The following is a 12,586-nucleotide window of genomic DNA, read 5'->3' on the forward strand; positions in this document are numbered from 1 at the left end:
GAGCAGCACTCTTTTTGTCTACACCCTCTGTGGGGTCTGTCCCGCATCCCTCTGAGTAGTGTGGGATGGCAAGTGTGGGTCTATTGACTGCAGGTAGCAGCGCCCCCAACCGCTGGATCTTGGTCTTTGAGCGCTGCCGGGTTCCAGCCCCTCTTCCTCGTGTGATCATTGGAGGTGCTATCCGTGAAGCCAGTGGGTGCTTCTCATCCACCACCTGAAGCCTTGTCGCGAATCGAATTTTGGCCTGCAGAGATCGATCGCGTTATCACTTATCTGCGAGATTCAAAGAATATAATGATTGAATATAGCGTATCTGATAATGATGGCTTATCAATGAATGTGGTTGAAGCAGTTAGTGATACCTCCTTCGCGGATAATTCAGATAAAAGATCAACAAAAGATTACATCTTCAAACTTTTTGAAGAATTTGTTGATTGAAAGTTAAAGAGACAGAGAATAATAACAACTTCCATCACGGAAGCCGAACTACTAGCTATATCACAGGTAGGCAAGGAGTCAATTTGATGGAAATGATTCTTTGATCATCTGGGATTCAATTCAGAGCACAAGATTTAAATTCAATGTGATAATTGACAAACAGTGGGGGGGGGGGGGGGGGGCATATTGCTGCATGCACTGTAGCTGCGGAGATTTGTTCTCTTTCTTTTCTTCCTTTTCTTTTCAGTATTTTTGTTTGTTTGTTTGTTTGTTTACTTTTGTTTCGATCGTGTTTTATTACCGACTTTGATATTGCGGGTTTGGATTTGGGAGCGCGGAGAGCTTCTGACGTCATCTTTGGTGCATTTGTTTTTATCGGAGGAAGGGCGGGATAAATCAGGATCAGGATATTACTTCTTTCCAAATGTACGTATTTTGAAGATGGAGATAGGAGTTGGTCTCGGTGAAACAAACGTCCAAATGAGTCACCGACTTGAAGCCACATCGCAGACGACCCGCAGACGTCTATTGATTATAAGGTATGGGTATGCTTTAAATACCTCCCACTACTCTTTCGAAACTCTAATAGATATATCAAACTGACTTACCGTCTCCAAAGTTCTTATCCTTCTTATATCCATCCAATCCATACGCGAGTCATATATACTCGACACTGGTGGACGAAAGTATGTCTATCCGGCCACAATAAATTTCCGACGACTGATTCCTCTCTGCACGATCACGGTATACTGTACATACACACGAGCTTTACGAAGTGATGATGAGAAATGAGAAATGAAATGAATTCAAGTTGGGCGTTATCAGGGGAATTCTTACAGGATGTGTGGGGTGTTGTGTTTTTGATCCCAATGCTAGAAATTTCGGTTCTTTTAAGTTTCAACTTTTAACAACCGTTGAATCTATTCATACACTCGCTCCTAATATCAACCTTCCGTGTACATTTATTTACAATCCATTTACTGTCCGTAAAGATAGTGCATGTGTCATGCTTAAGCCATAGTGATCCCCCTCATACATGATACGTGACTTTGATGGAAACAAAAATAAATAAATAAATAAATAAATAAATAAATAAATAAATAAATAAATAAATAAAAAATAAATATAATAATCCTCACACGAAAGAAACTAACATTCCACAACTTGTTTTAAAGCTGGGGTGAATATACAGAGTATATAAATATGTGTGTTCATTTACAGCCTCGCCGCTGGTTAAAAATATGAAATGTATGTTTCATCTGCGGAAACTTTCCCCTAATGCGCAATGTAATATATAATGGGTAATAATATCTAAGGAAAAAGAGACTCGACAAAGTGAACCAGTGCATTCCGAGTCTCAAGCGGAGGCCAGAACTGGAGAAAGACAAGAAGAAGGGGAACGGGGTCGAAAATGAGGGCAAGCGTGTGGCATTAAAAAATATATCCATACCAGGAGAAATGCAGGAAAAACAACTTCTCCGAAGGAAAATATATAATAAATTAAAAAAATTAGAAACCAAACTCCATTTTCTAATATTCATTCCAAAATCGCCACCAACGCCGCCTTATAATCGCCGCTAGTCTCCCCCTTAACCCTATCCGCGAGTTCCTTGTGGTAGATACCTCTATACATAGCTTTGACCTGCTGCATACGGTTTCTGTCCCAGTGAATCCGAACGAGCCGCTCGACGAGATGCGTATCCTTGGTCCCCCAGCCTTTCATGGCGTTCTCAAGTCCCTCGACATCCCGCTTGATCGGGTCCACGGCACTTTGTAGTATCGCGACAAGTGCTGCCTTGATGTGTCCGGAGAATTTACTCTCAACTGTTCTTTCGAGCAAGGACTTGAATTGCAGGTCGTACTGTTGTTTTATCTGGCGTAGCTGGTGATGTGAGTGGCGTGCGAATATCCTGCTGACGACGGCTGCGTTGGGCATAAGCGTGCCCATCGCATGATGGAGGTCTTTGACGGCCTGGCTTATTGCATCAGCAGTGATGGGCACATTCTCTTCAGGCCGCGATGCAGTCAGGACAATATTGTAAAGCGCCCTCACATCTCCAGAGAGGTCGTCTCTGACGTCCGTCTCGAGAGAGCGACCTTTGAACTCGGCTGAGTAGGCTTGTTTGATCGCTAGAAGATCAGCGTTGGATCGGCCTAGAAGAATGTCATCGAGTATCGCTTCATCGGTGCCGGCTCCCTTGAGTGATTTCCTGATGGCATAGACATCCTGCTTAAGCGGACCGTGAACCAGTGCGACGAGGACATTTTCGAAGTTGCCGGACGTCTCGGAGATGATGTCTTTTTTCAAATCACGTCCGAGGCGTTTCGAGAACGTATCCTTTAACCTTTCAATAGCGAGGGGATCTGCTTTGCAGAGAATGCTAATGAGAACCTTCTGATTTGTGCCGAATCCTTTCATGGCGGCGCGGAGGGCATCAGCATCTACTGATAGATCACCTGCAGCCATCTGGCCTGGAACGTAGCCTATCGATAGACCTCCGACCATATTTCCTGGAGCAGGAGCTGGTTGCATCGTAGGATTCAGGCAGGAAGGAGGTGCGCCGTACCCTGGAGCACCTGGATGTTGTGAATTATACCCTGCTGGTGGAGCTTGCTGGGGGTATCCATACTGCTGCTGTGGAGGGTAGTATTGCCCCTGTGGCTGCTGATATTGTTGGGGATAGGGTTGAGGCGGAAACTGGCCATGTTGGGGTGGATATTGACCCGGTGGAGGATACTGACCGGGAGGAGGGTACTGCGCAGGTGGAGGATATTGTTGGCCCTGTTGTGGCGGATATGGATTCTGGGGAGGGTAGTTTCCGTACTGAGGGTACTGTCCCTGCTGGAGGGGAGGATGCCCACCTTGGGTGGGATGTCCCTGTGAAGAGAAGGCCTGGGGAGCAGGAGCTCCATATTGCTGTGGTGGATACTGTCCGGGTTGCGCAGCGAAATGTTGTCCAGCTAAGAACTGGTAAGTATAACAATCATTACTAGCTTAACTCGACTTGAGCCTGGAGATGTACATACAGCCAGGTGGATTTGGAGTAGCCATCTTTTTTGTTTCAAAACTCGAAGCACGTCAGCAGTCCCACTTAAAAATGATACCCGAATGGCCGATATAATCAGAGGGAGACTGTAACAATTCCGTGTAATAGATGCACACCACGACGACGATGGCCAGAGTTGACGGTACGTTAAGAGTTGACGGTACGTTAAGACTTTCACAGCGACTCTCTTCACTGCAATGAAACAACAGGGAAAGAGAGTGAAACGCTTCAACAAATGACTGTCAAACAAGCAGCGAAGAAGAAGAAGAAGAAGAATCAGTGAACGACGAGGGGCAACGGCCGCAGCGGGGGATGAGAGTGACTATTTAACTCGTGGCTGACCGACGAGGCCCACAAAAGGGCTCAGAACGCTCTCCCTCTCATAATCAGATGCGCAAACTCGCCAAGTTCCCGACCACGGAAGTTTGCTATGGGCTGGCGCCTGTGGTTTGGGATCCTAGCCATCGCTAGTTTTCCCAAGGGCAAGTCCCTGACATCATTAGAGCCCGGTGGAGGTTGCAAGCGATTGTGGCGGGGTAGACTGGTTTGAGAGATCCTAGTAGAACTGATGCCGAAACGGCGCATCGGTCATACAGGGGACATCATCTCGCACCCCCTAGTCGGGCTATTCAAAACGCTTCTTCCTGTTGTGCATCAACCGTTTGTCGAGGGCGGCGGTGCTGCAATGCTGACCCGGCCACGGCAGTGGAATTTTCTTGGTGTCTTCCTTGGCCCTGTCGTGGTTGTTGGCAGTTGGCTAACTTACGGATACATGGCGAATCGTTGGATCCAATCCAAGCGAGTGTCCCACAAGGGCCCATCATCGTGGATACTAGTATTTATCCTTGTCGCAGAGGGAGGGGCTGGTGCTCTAGTTTGTTTTGCGGGTGGTGTGGAGTGGTCTTCGCGAGCGCATGAGGATTTATGACAATATATATTTTGATATTCCTCAAAGCTGTTTGAGCACAGTTCTAGTCCTCAAGAAAGCAGCATATTTTGCAGATTCTGCTTGGGCAAAATTCCAGGGATTATTTCTAGAGGTTGTAAATATTCATGCATCGAACCATGGGCAAATTGACTTGCAATGTCCGACAATATCGCCATAAGACTCGTAGACATTAAATTTACTATTGCATGTCTCTAAATTTGATCTCTTCTTAAAAATTTCCCCTCCACTTCTCCTCCTCGATTTTTTGCTTCACAACTTAGAAGCTCCACTCTTGCCGCCAGCCAACGCCGCACCAACAAACTGCGCCTTAACCTCTACCCATCCCTGTTTCAAAACCCAAATTGGCAAAAACACCCACAAAACATTGAAAAACACAAGGTAAAGCCACAGGTACATCGGGTCGCTGGTATCCAAGGCATGGCTACCGGAAAGCCACTCCGGCGCAAAGGTCATGAATCCTCCATACAACTCCGCGACAGCCAGCCCAATAGCCACAAACCACATCTTGAACCGGTACTTTGCTGTTTGCACTACCGCATCTGACGACGACGATGACGACGCAGCAGAGGCCGACTTGTACAGTGCGTAGCAGATATACACCGCAGCGGGCCCGCCCAGCAGAACCGTAAGCAGCTCGAGAGAAACCACGCCTAGATCCGCACCCAACCAGCGACTATCTGCCTTGCTATACTCCTGCCACAAGCGAGAGGTGGGGCCCGTGCCGTACGCGGCTCCGTACAGGCGCTGCGGCTGGTCGAGGAAGTGTGGGCCGGGAAGGTGCTGGGCGGTAACGGCGGGGATTTCCATGGATATGAAAAAGCAGTTGTATAAGAAGCAGCCTTCGATTATGAGATGGGTGAGGGCGTCGTAAGCGTGCCAGAAGAAGAGGATGCGGTCTGTCTTGGGGCGCTTGGACGGAATGAGGGTGACGGTGAGGAGGGAGGCCAGGGGGAGGAGGGAGAGAGCGGCGGCGAGGGAGAGGGCCGTGGGGAGATCCAGGAGGAAGGCCGGTCTGTCTATTTTAACGGAGGACATTTTTGCGCCCTGGAGGTGAAGATTGTTGGCCGGCTAAATTTTTCTTTTTCTTTTTCTTTTTTTTTTTTCCCCCTCCCCTTTTTGCCTATATCTTGGTGTAGCGTGATGAATGGGTCAGATTTGGGGACAGATGGAACTGGCTCCTTAGACTGTGTTATGCCAACTGCCAGAACCCATCTTGTGGTCTTGTCAGGGCTGTGAACAGCGAGCAGAAAATACTGATAAAAATAGGGGGAAGCCGAAGCGCAGAGACAAACGAAGACCAGCCAAGCATAAATTGCTTGACAATCTTCCTCCCGTAGCGTCGCCCTAACGGAGTCATGTTTCTACTCAACGCCCTTGATTTTCCATATAAAATCTATGATGGTCATCTAGTGGATATCCCAACACCTACCATATCGAAATAGTATATGATATGTAATTTACCCATTCAAATATATATATTAATATATAAACAGTTTAAAATCTAAAATTATAGTATATTGTTGAGCTATACAATCTGTATTATTCTGTGCCTTTACGCATATATTACACTTACAAATTATGAGATTGGTATTCAGATTACAGCATTATCATCACAATATATACTGCTCTTTGCTGTGTCTTAGATCAAGATAGAGATATCAGTATCATATAGTCTTCATACTCTAATATCTCAATATTTATGTAGAAATAGTTCCACAACACTGATCCTCCAATAATCATTAAAGTCACGTGTCGTTCATTATTTACCATGTTCTCTCGTTAGTTTCATAGTGTAAGGCCACTGGGGCAAAAGAGCTCTCTCACACCAGCGCCATGCTGGTGGTAGAGGGGACGAACCAATCCAAACCCCCCCAACACGTAGGACAGAGTAGAAAATGTGATTATCTATGATTTTTCGTGGCTGTTGAGCCGCTTCTTCCAAGAGTTCATGACTCATTGCAACGCAAAGCTTTCATTTTGGCTCATTTTTTTTTTTTTTGTTAGATTGGAGAAGCCAAAACCTTCCGCGTACACTAATATTCGGACAGTGAGCTTTGCATCCTGTTGCCAGCATGGGCACTCTTACTATTCAGGGCTTGGAGACTCACCTCCAGGACCTCGGACTGGAGATTCCCATCCCAGCGTTTCCCACCGCGAATATTATAAGCAATCCAGTCGACCTGTATCGATGTTATGTTGCTGAGGTCGTGAAACAGGTAGTCAACTGCAACGAGGACATTGCGTACAATTCCATCCAACGAACACAAGTGTTGGCACATGGCGACGTGGTGCTGGTTGTTGCGCGCCTCCGCCTCAAAGGGGTCAACATTGACCAGGTTGCCGTTGACTTATCAAACAAGGTAATACGCAGTTTACCCTCATACTCTTTTCAAACTATTAACAGCATGCTTCGAATCTAACATTAAACTACAGCTGTGTGCCATTTCTCTCATCTCCAGCCCCGTCCCTAAAGGTGTCTTCATTCCAATCTTTTTCAATGAGACAAGCCTCCCCCGCTTGATTTTGCCGTACATCTTTGATCGCCGACAATAGTATGGCCACGATAAACTTGCTGGTCTGAAAAATCCCAAGAATGAAGCCGCTGGCCGAAAGAAAGTAATTGTGGAGTTTTCTTCGCCAAACATTGCCAAAGAGTTCCATGCAGGGCACCTACGCAGTACCATTATTGGTGCTTACATCTCAAATCTCTACAAGAGTATGGGCTGGGACGTCCTTAAGATAAACTATCTCGGTGATTGGGGAAAGCAGTTCGGCTTGCTTGCAGTGGGTTGGCAGAAATTTGGCTCTGAAGAACTGTTTCAAAAGGAGGCGTTGAAGCATTTACTCGATGTCTATGTAAAGATCAATGCTCTGTTCAAATCAGAGCAGGAAGCTAGCAAGAGCGCCAGAGACAATGGTCAGTACACCTTGGAAATAGAGAACAGAGGACTTTATGCTGAGCGGAATGCCTTCTTCAAAAGAATGGAAGATAGAGATCCAGAAGCGCTCAGCTTATGGAAGCGATTTCGCGACATTAGTATCGAGCGGTACATCTCTACGTATGCACGATTGAACATAGCCTTTGATGAGTACTCTGGGGAATCGACCGTGCGGCCAGAAACAATTGAGAAGGTCGAAAATATGCTGAAGGACAGAGGTATTTACGAAGAAAATGAGGGATCATGGGTCATTAATTTCGAGAAACATGGCGCACGCAAGCTCGGTACTGCAGTTGTCCGGAACCGAGGTGGAACGACGACCTATCTTCTTCGCGACGTCGCCGCTGTTTTGGAGCGTGTGGAAAAGTACGAATTTGAGAAAATGATATATGTTGTTTCCGCCGAACAGGACTCATACTTTCAGCGTGTCTTCAAAACTGTCGAGATTATGGGCTATCCTGATATTGCAGCTAAACTTGTTCATATTCAATTTTGGGAAAGTTCAAGGAATGTCATCAAGGCTCGGGACAGTGAAGCTTCTGAGCGATATACTGGATGAATGCGGGAGCGCCATGCACGAGGTTATGCGTTCTAACGAAGCGAAGTACGCTCAAGTGGCGGACCCAGAAGCTGTGGCAGACGTCGTTGGTATCACGGCAATTATGGCCCAGGACATGAGTGGCAAAAGGATCAACAATTACCCTTTTGACATTACCAAAATGACTTCATTTGAAGGCGATACGGGCCTTTACCTCCAATACTCCCATGCAAGGCTCTGCTCTATCATGCGAAAAGCAAACCTAACAGCGGACCAAGTCGCGAAGGCTGATTTTTCCTTGTTAAAGGAACCCCATGCCATCGATATACTTCGTCTCATGGCCCAATATCCAGACATGACGACCCAGGCGTTCAAAACTCTGGAACCAACCACCATACTCACCTATCTCTTCAGGCTTACGCACCAGGTGTCTTCTGCCTAGGATGTGATCAAGGTTTTGGGGACCGACGAGGCTCCCGAAGTTATGCTGGCGAGGTCCGCGCTGTACGAAGGGGCCCTTCAGGTACTTGAGAATGGCATGCGATTGCTTGGGTTTACACCAGTAGCAAAGTGCGTCCTTTCATTTCTTTGCTTTTTGTTTGGCCAGGTCGTACTAACCAGCAAGTAGGATGTGAATTTTGCAACGAGATGTTTATCCGTATTTTATTAGATAATCCTCATAATGGATGTCAATTTGCTTTTTATTTCACGAGATCAATAACTTATTGGCCCTCAAAATTTCCATCTTTTTTGATGCGATGTGTGGGCGAACAAAATTGCTCTTCTGGTTGGTTGATCATAGTTTTCTTATAGCCGCTAGAGCTGCAGATCCACGGGTTCCAGCGCGCTTTTGGGTACTCAGGGCATCCGAGTCATCTTCATCTCTTAGCTTCAAGTTTTTCGAAGCCTCCAATCACGCAAGCCGTCAGTCCCTCCCATTCCCACCCGGCGCTTAAAAGTTTAGTTTGGTACCTTGAATATCTATATTTGGTGAAATCGGTTAACATATATCAGTCTCCCATGTTAGATGGCTAACTGGAATAGAGCCTTTTGAACTTGCAACACGAAGGTCAATGACCAAGAGGACTGTGGGCGATGCAACAGGATTGTTCATGGACACGAACAGGTTTTGCAACGCAGTACCGCACAAGGCGCCATTTTTCAAGATATATACTTTCGTCTGTGCAACGGCAACTCAGGGGCAGTATCTTCATTAAATTCCGAATTACTTTAGTAAGTTAACTCTAAGCGACTCTGTCGGTTGAACCGTTTCAATTTCAATTTCTTACCTCCTTAACAGTTCCCTGAATCAGGCTGCTTCAATACCAAGTGCCGCAAATGATGATGATGATTGATATATTATTTGCTACAGATCCACTTGAGTATACAAGATTTAAATTAAAGTCATTACTTTGTGTGGATATTTCATTCTCTACTATGCAGATTACTAGTTGTTTTTTTTTTTTTTTTTTTTTTTTTTTTTTTTGTCCTGGTTGGAATTTTTGTCTGCTGAGTTGAAGTAACTTTATCTGTGCAATTCATGATAGTTTAACTACAGTTTTTATTATTATTATTTTTTTTTTTTCCCCATTCGTTGTTATTGTACTGTATCTTTTGATTGCTAATCGCATTTTCACATCTGCTGTAGTAGCTTTTGAAAATGATTTTATTTCAACTGATTTATTCTTCTTTACAACTTTCAGTTTCTATCAAAAATCCACATCACCCTCTCTAGAAATCTAGTAAATCTCCAACCTTCAAGGTGGTACCAGATTGAGTCCAAGTGATCAGTGACATCTTTTCAGCGGAGGTATAGTTCTCTTAGTTAGAAAGACAAGAGTTATATTTAGAAGAGGCTGAAAGACTATTACTGAGATAACCGATCCGTTCTATTTGCTGCAAAAATGCGTTGCACGTGGAAAGCGGGATTGACCATTGGCCAACCCTTTATGGTTCTGAATATCTTTCCAATGGACTAGAATGTACTGTACAACTCGGCAATCTCCATATATGACTTTGCCTGAATTGGCCGGAGGAGAATCTCCCTTGTCGGACTTGTTTCGTATTATTCAGAGCATGTAGCAAGAATGCATAACATGGCTACTAGTAATCGCTAAATGGTGGTGATCTCATTAACATGGTATTGATTAATGTACTATGATGTATGTACAGTACAGTCGTCAATCGAACATTGATCGTATATCCCATCGTCGTCATTAAATAATATAGAAAAAAAGCGTGAACATCATTATCCCGTTGCAATGAACCATTTCTACCTCCTAGCTCCCCTACTTCCAATTCTACTCCAACCTTACTTCCCCTATAACCACCACATATGACCCGGGAAACAGACCTTTTTGCCCCGCATAGCATCCCCACATCCAGTCATCATTGATGTTGTCCGCCTCCGTAATCTCCGCACCGCATGGGAACATAATTTCATCCGTCACGTCGGGCTCCGGGTAATACGACCAACGAGCCAAGAGACGCAGCCCAACACCACCTGATGGCGGGAAATGGGAGGAAAAGGGAGTATTCGCGGATGGATCGGCCAGCGAGGTTGGAGATGAGTTCGACCAGGCCGTTCTTGTTCGCGGAAAGCGTCGACGGTGGGTGATGCTGGTGGTGCCTGAGCTTTCCTCTTTCCACGTCCAGTCTCCGGAATCTCGGCGAACGGGGATCAGGACGGCGCCGTTGGAATTGGGAGTCGTGCTTGCGTTGTCGCTTGTTGTGGGGGTTGCCGCCGCCGCCGCAGCTACAGCTACAGCTACATCGTCTTTCAAAGCATGGCCTCCCACGACATCCTTGACTATAGCTCGTCTCTGACCATCTGGGTGGTCCTCAAAGCCGACGATTATCATTCGGTGGCCCTGTAGACACCTTCTCCAGCCGTTTCGTCCATTGCCTTTACTGATTTTTCCGTTCGCCCCGAGTTTCAAATAGCAGTTTGTGCAAAGATCGTAGTCCCCGTCATTGCATGTTGGGCAGTGGAACCGGCTTGTCGATGGTGGAATTGGATACGTGCAGTTATTGCATTTTGTGGAGAAGGTAAGTGGCCGGTAGGAGTCACTACCAACCTTGATGGTATTTGCTGATACATAATCGGATGTCACGACGGGAGACGAGCTTGCTGGATGACCAGGGACAATATCACCCTGCGGCACTCGACCGATTGGTAGGAGAGCATGTGTACAGCATTTGCCTTGGTTGACACAACTATTGCAAAAACCCCATTCTCCGCCGTTGCATTCGCTGCATGTCCAAAAGCAGTCATCTGAAAATGATTGGCACATATCACAAAACATGCCTCTTTGCAATCGTTTTGCAGGATCGTCCTTTGTTCGTCTTCTGGAGCTATTCGGCCGGTTCTGTGCTGCCTCAACAGATGGACGCAGGTACTTACGTGATTGTAAGACGTGCGGCGGTTCTGGGACATCTGAACTACCTGCTGGATATTTCTTCTCAAATCGGGCCTGGGCACTGTGTCCAAATCCAAACCAGTGAAGGCATCCGCGGCCCATTCGATAGCAAGGTAAACACAGATTGTAATTGCCATCATTACATCGATTGCAGGTCTTGTAGACATCATATTGAATGTCCCGTTGATTGCATCGCCTGCATGATATAGACGGCTCTGGAATAAGTGACTCGCCCGTACGAACGGCTGTTTCGCTTCGTGATGATGACGGTCTGGAGGATGAGAGAACAACGGTGTCTCGTTGGTCAGTGGGATGATTACGCCCACTCAATTGAGGGGTTGCAGCAGGTTGAGACGCGGGGCTGAGCTGGCTGGATGATGTTGCTTGAGCACTTGGGGTTGTAGCAGACGAAGTTGAATTCGGGGAGCCAAATATCTGCTGTCGATCAGCAGTTCGTACCCCACTCTGACGAACCCTGCGTTCGAATTCACCGCTCCGTCTAGAGGACGAGAGAGATGATGCCGTGCGGTGGCGGAACGATTCTGAGGTGGAATTATTCTGGGAAGGGCGTCGTGGACCAGATAAATCACTAGACGACCTCACTGCCGGCTGAATGAGTGCGTCCGATGAAGACGCAGCCGTTCTATGTGTTGGTGACGTTGCTCGACGCCTCACACCCTGATCAGAGGAGCTCCTTTGTTGGCGGTTTGAGGGATCGGTTCTCTGAGATGGTGCTTCAAGTAAATGTGATCGAGTGACGGGAGGGCGCACGTCAACGCTATTTGACCTGGATTGACGGCTTCTAGGATCCCGAGAACGATTGTCCCCGTCACCGCGCACATTGTGACGAGGAATAGGTTGGCGAAGATGCCTCCTTCGATATGCTTCGGCAATGCGTTCGCTGAGTTCATCTTCCTGCGCCGGATCCAAGCTTTGCAGATCTATTCCGTCCAAAAGCCCTTCGTCGATGATCTGTCTGAGAATTTCTTCCTCCATTGCAGAATCCCCGTCTGAAGTGCTTAGCAATGACCGCAAGCTTGCCTGGTGTTCAATCCTCCTCGTACTCGTGGCTGGATCGGGAGAAGTTCGCTGTTGACCCGCAGCCCGCCGCGCATTTCGTCGTCGCCTTTGAGCTTCTTCCTGGCGGTCTAATCCTCGAGTCGCTGAAATTCGATCTCGGGACGAGGTTGCGAAGTTCGAGAACTAAAGCTCACACGGGCACGTCGTGGATCTACATTCTCCAAGGCTCATTTTCT

General features: G+C 46.7%; 4 protein-coding genes across 4 annotated transcripts; 1 reads left to right on the plus strand and 3 right to left on the minus strand.

Moving 5' to 3' along the window:
• Window positions 1–1,975: 1,975 nt before the first annotated feature.
• Window positions 1,976–3,490, minus strand: HCAG_03880 (predicted protein; the record flags this gene model as incomplete). The annotated part of the gene is made up of 2 exons (XM_001541732.1): window positions 1,976–3,399; window positions 3,466–3,490. The coding sequence occupies 2 exons, from the start codon at window positions 3,488–3,490 to the stop codon at window positions 1,976–1,978; spliced, it is 1,449 nt and encodes a 482-aa protein (XP_001541782.1).
• Window positions 3,491–4,683: 1,193 nt separating this feature from the next.
• HCAG_03881 (conserved hypothetical protein) lies at window positions 4,684–5,469 on the minus strand (the record flags this gene model as incomplete). The annotated part of the gene is made up of 1 exon (XM_001541733.1): window positions 4,684–5,469. One exon carries the CDS (start codon window positions 5,467–5,469, stop codon window positions 4,684–4,686), a length of 786 nt encoding a protein of 261 aa, XP_001541783.1.
• Window positions 5,470–6,506: 1,037 nt separating this feature from the next.
• Window positions 6,507–9,266, plus strand: HCAG_03882 (arginyl-tRNA synthetase; the record flags this gene model as incomplete). The annotated part of the gene is made up of 6 exons (XM_001541734.1): window positions 6,507–6,794; window positions 6,988–7,739; window positions 7,894–8,338; window positions 8,366–8,481; window positions 8,981–9,115; window positions 9,212–9,266. The coding sequence occupies 6 exons, from the start codon at window positions 6,507–6,509 to the stop codon at window positions 9,264–9,266; spliced, it is 1,791 nt and encodes a 596-aa protein (XP_001541784.1).
• Window positions 9,267–10,211: 945 nt separating this feature from the next.
• HCAG_03883 (predicted protein) lies at window positions 10,212–12,326 on the minus strand (the record flags this gene model as incomplete). The annotated part of the gene is made up of 4 exons (XM_001541735.1): window positions 10,212–11,288; window positions 11,315–11,526; window positions 11,574–11,601; window positions 11,805–12,326. 4 exons carry the CDS (start codon window positions 12,324–12,326, stop codon window positions 10,212–10,214), a joined length of 1,839 nt encoding a protein of 612 aa, XP_001541785.1.
• Between the last annotated feature and the right edge of the window lie 260 nt (window positions 12,327–12,586).

Source organism: Histoplasma capsulatum, genomic scaffold (genome assembly GCF_000149585.1).
Source record: "Histoplasma capsulatum NAm1 scaffold_3 genomic scaffold, whole genome shotgun sequence".
In the NCBI taxonomy this organism is placed as follows: Eukaryota; Fungi; Ascomycota; class Eurotiomycetes; order Onygenales; family Ajellomycetaceae; genus Histoplasma; species Histoplasma mississippiense.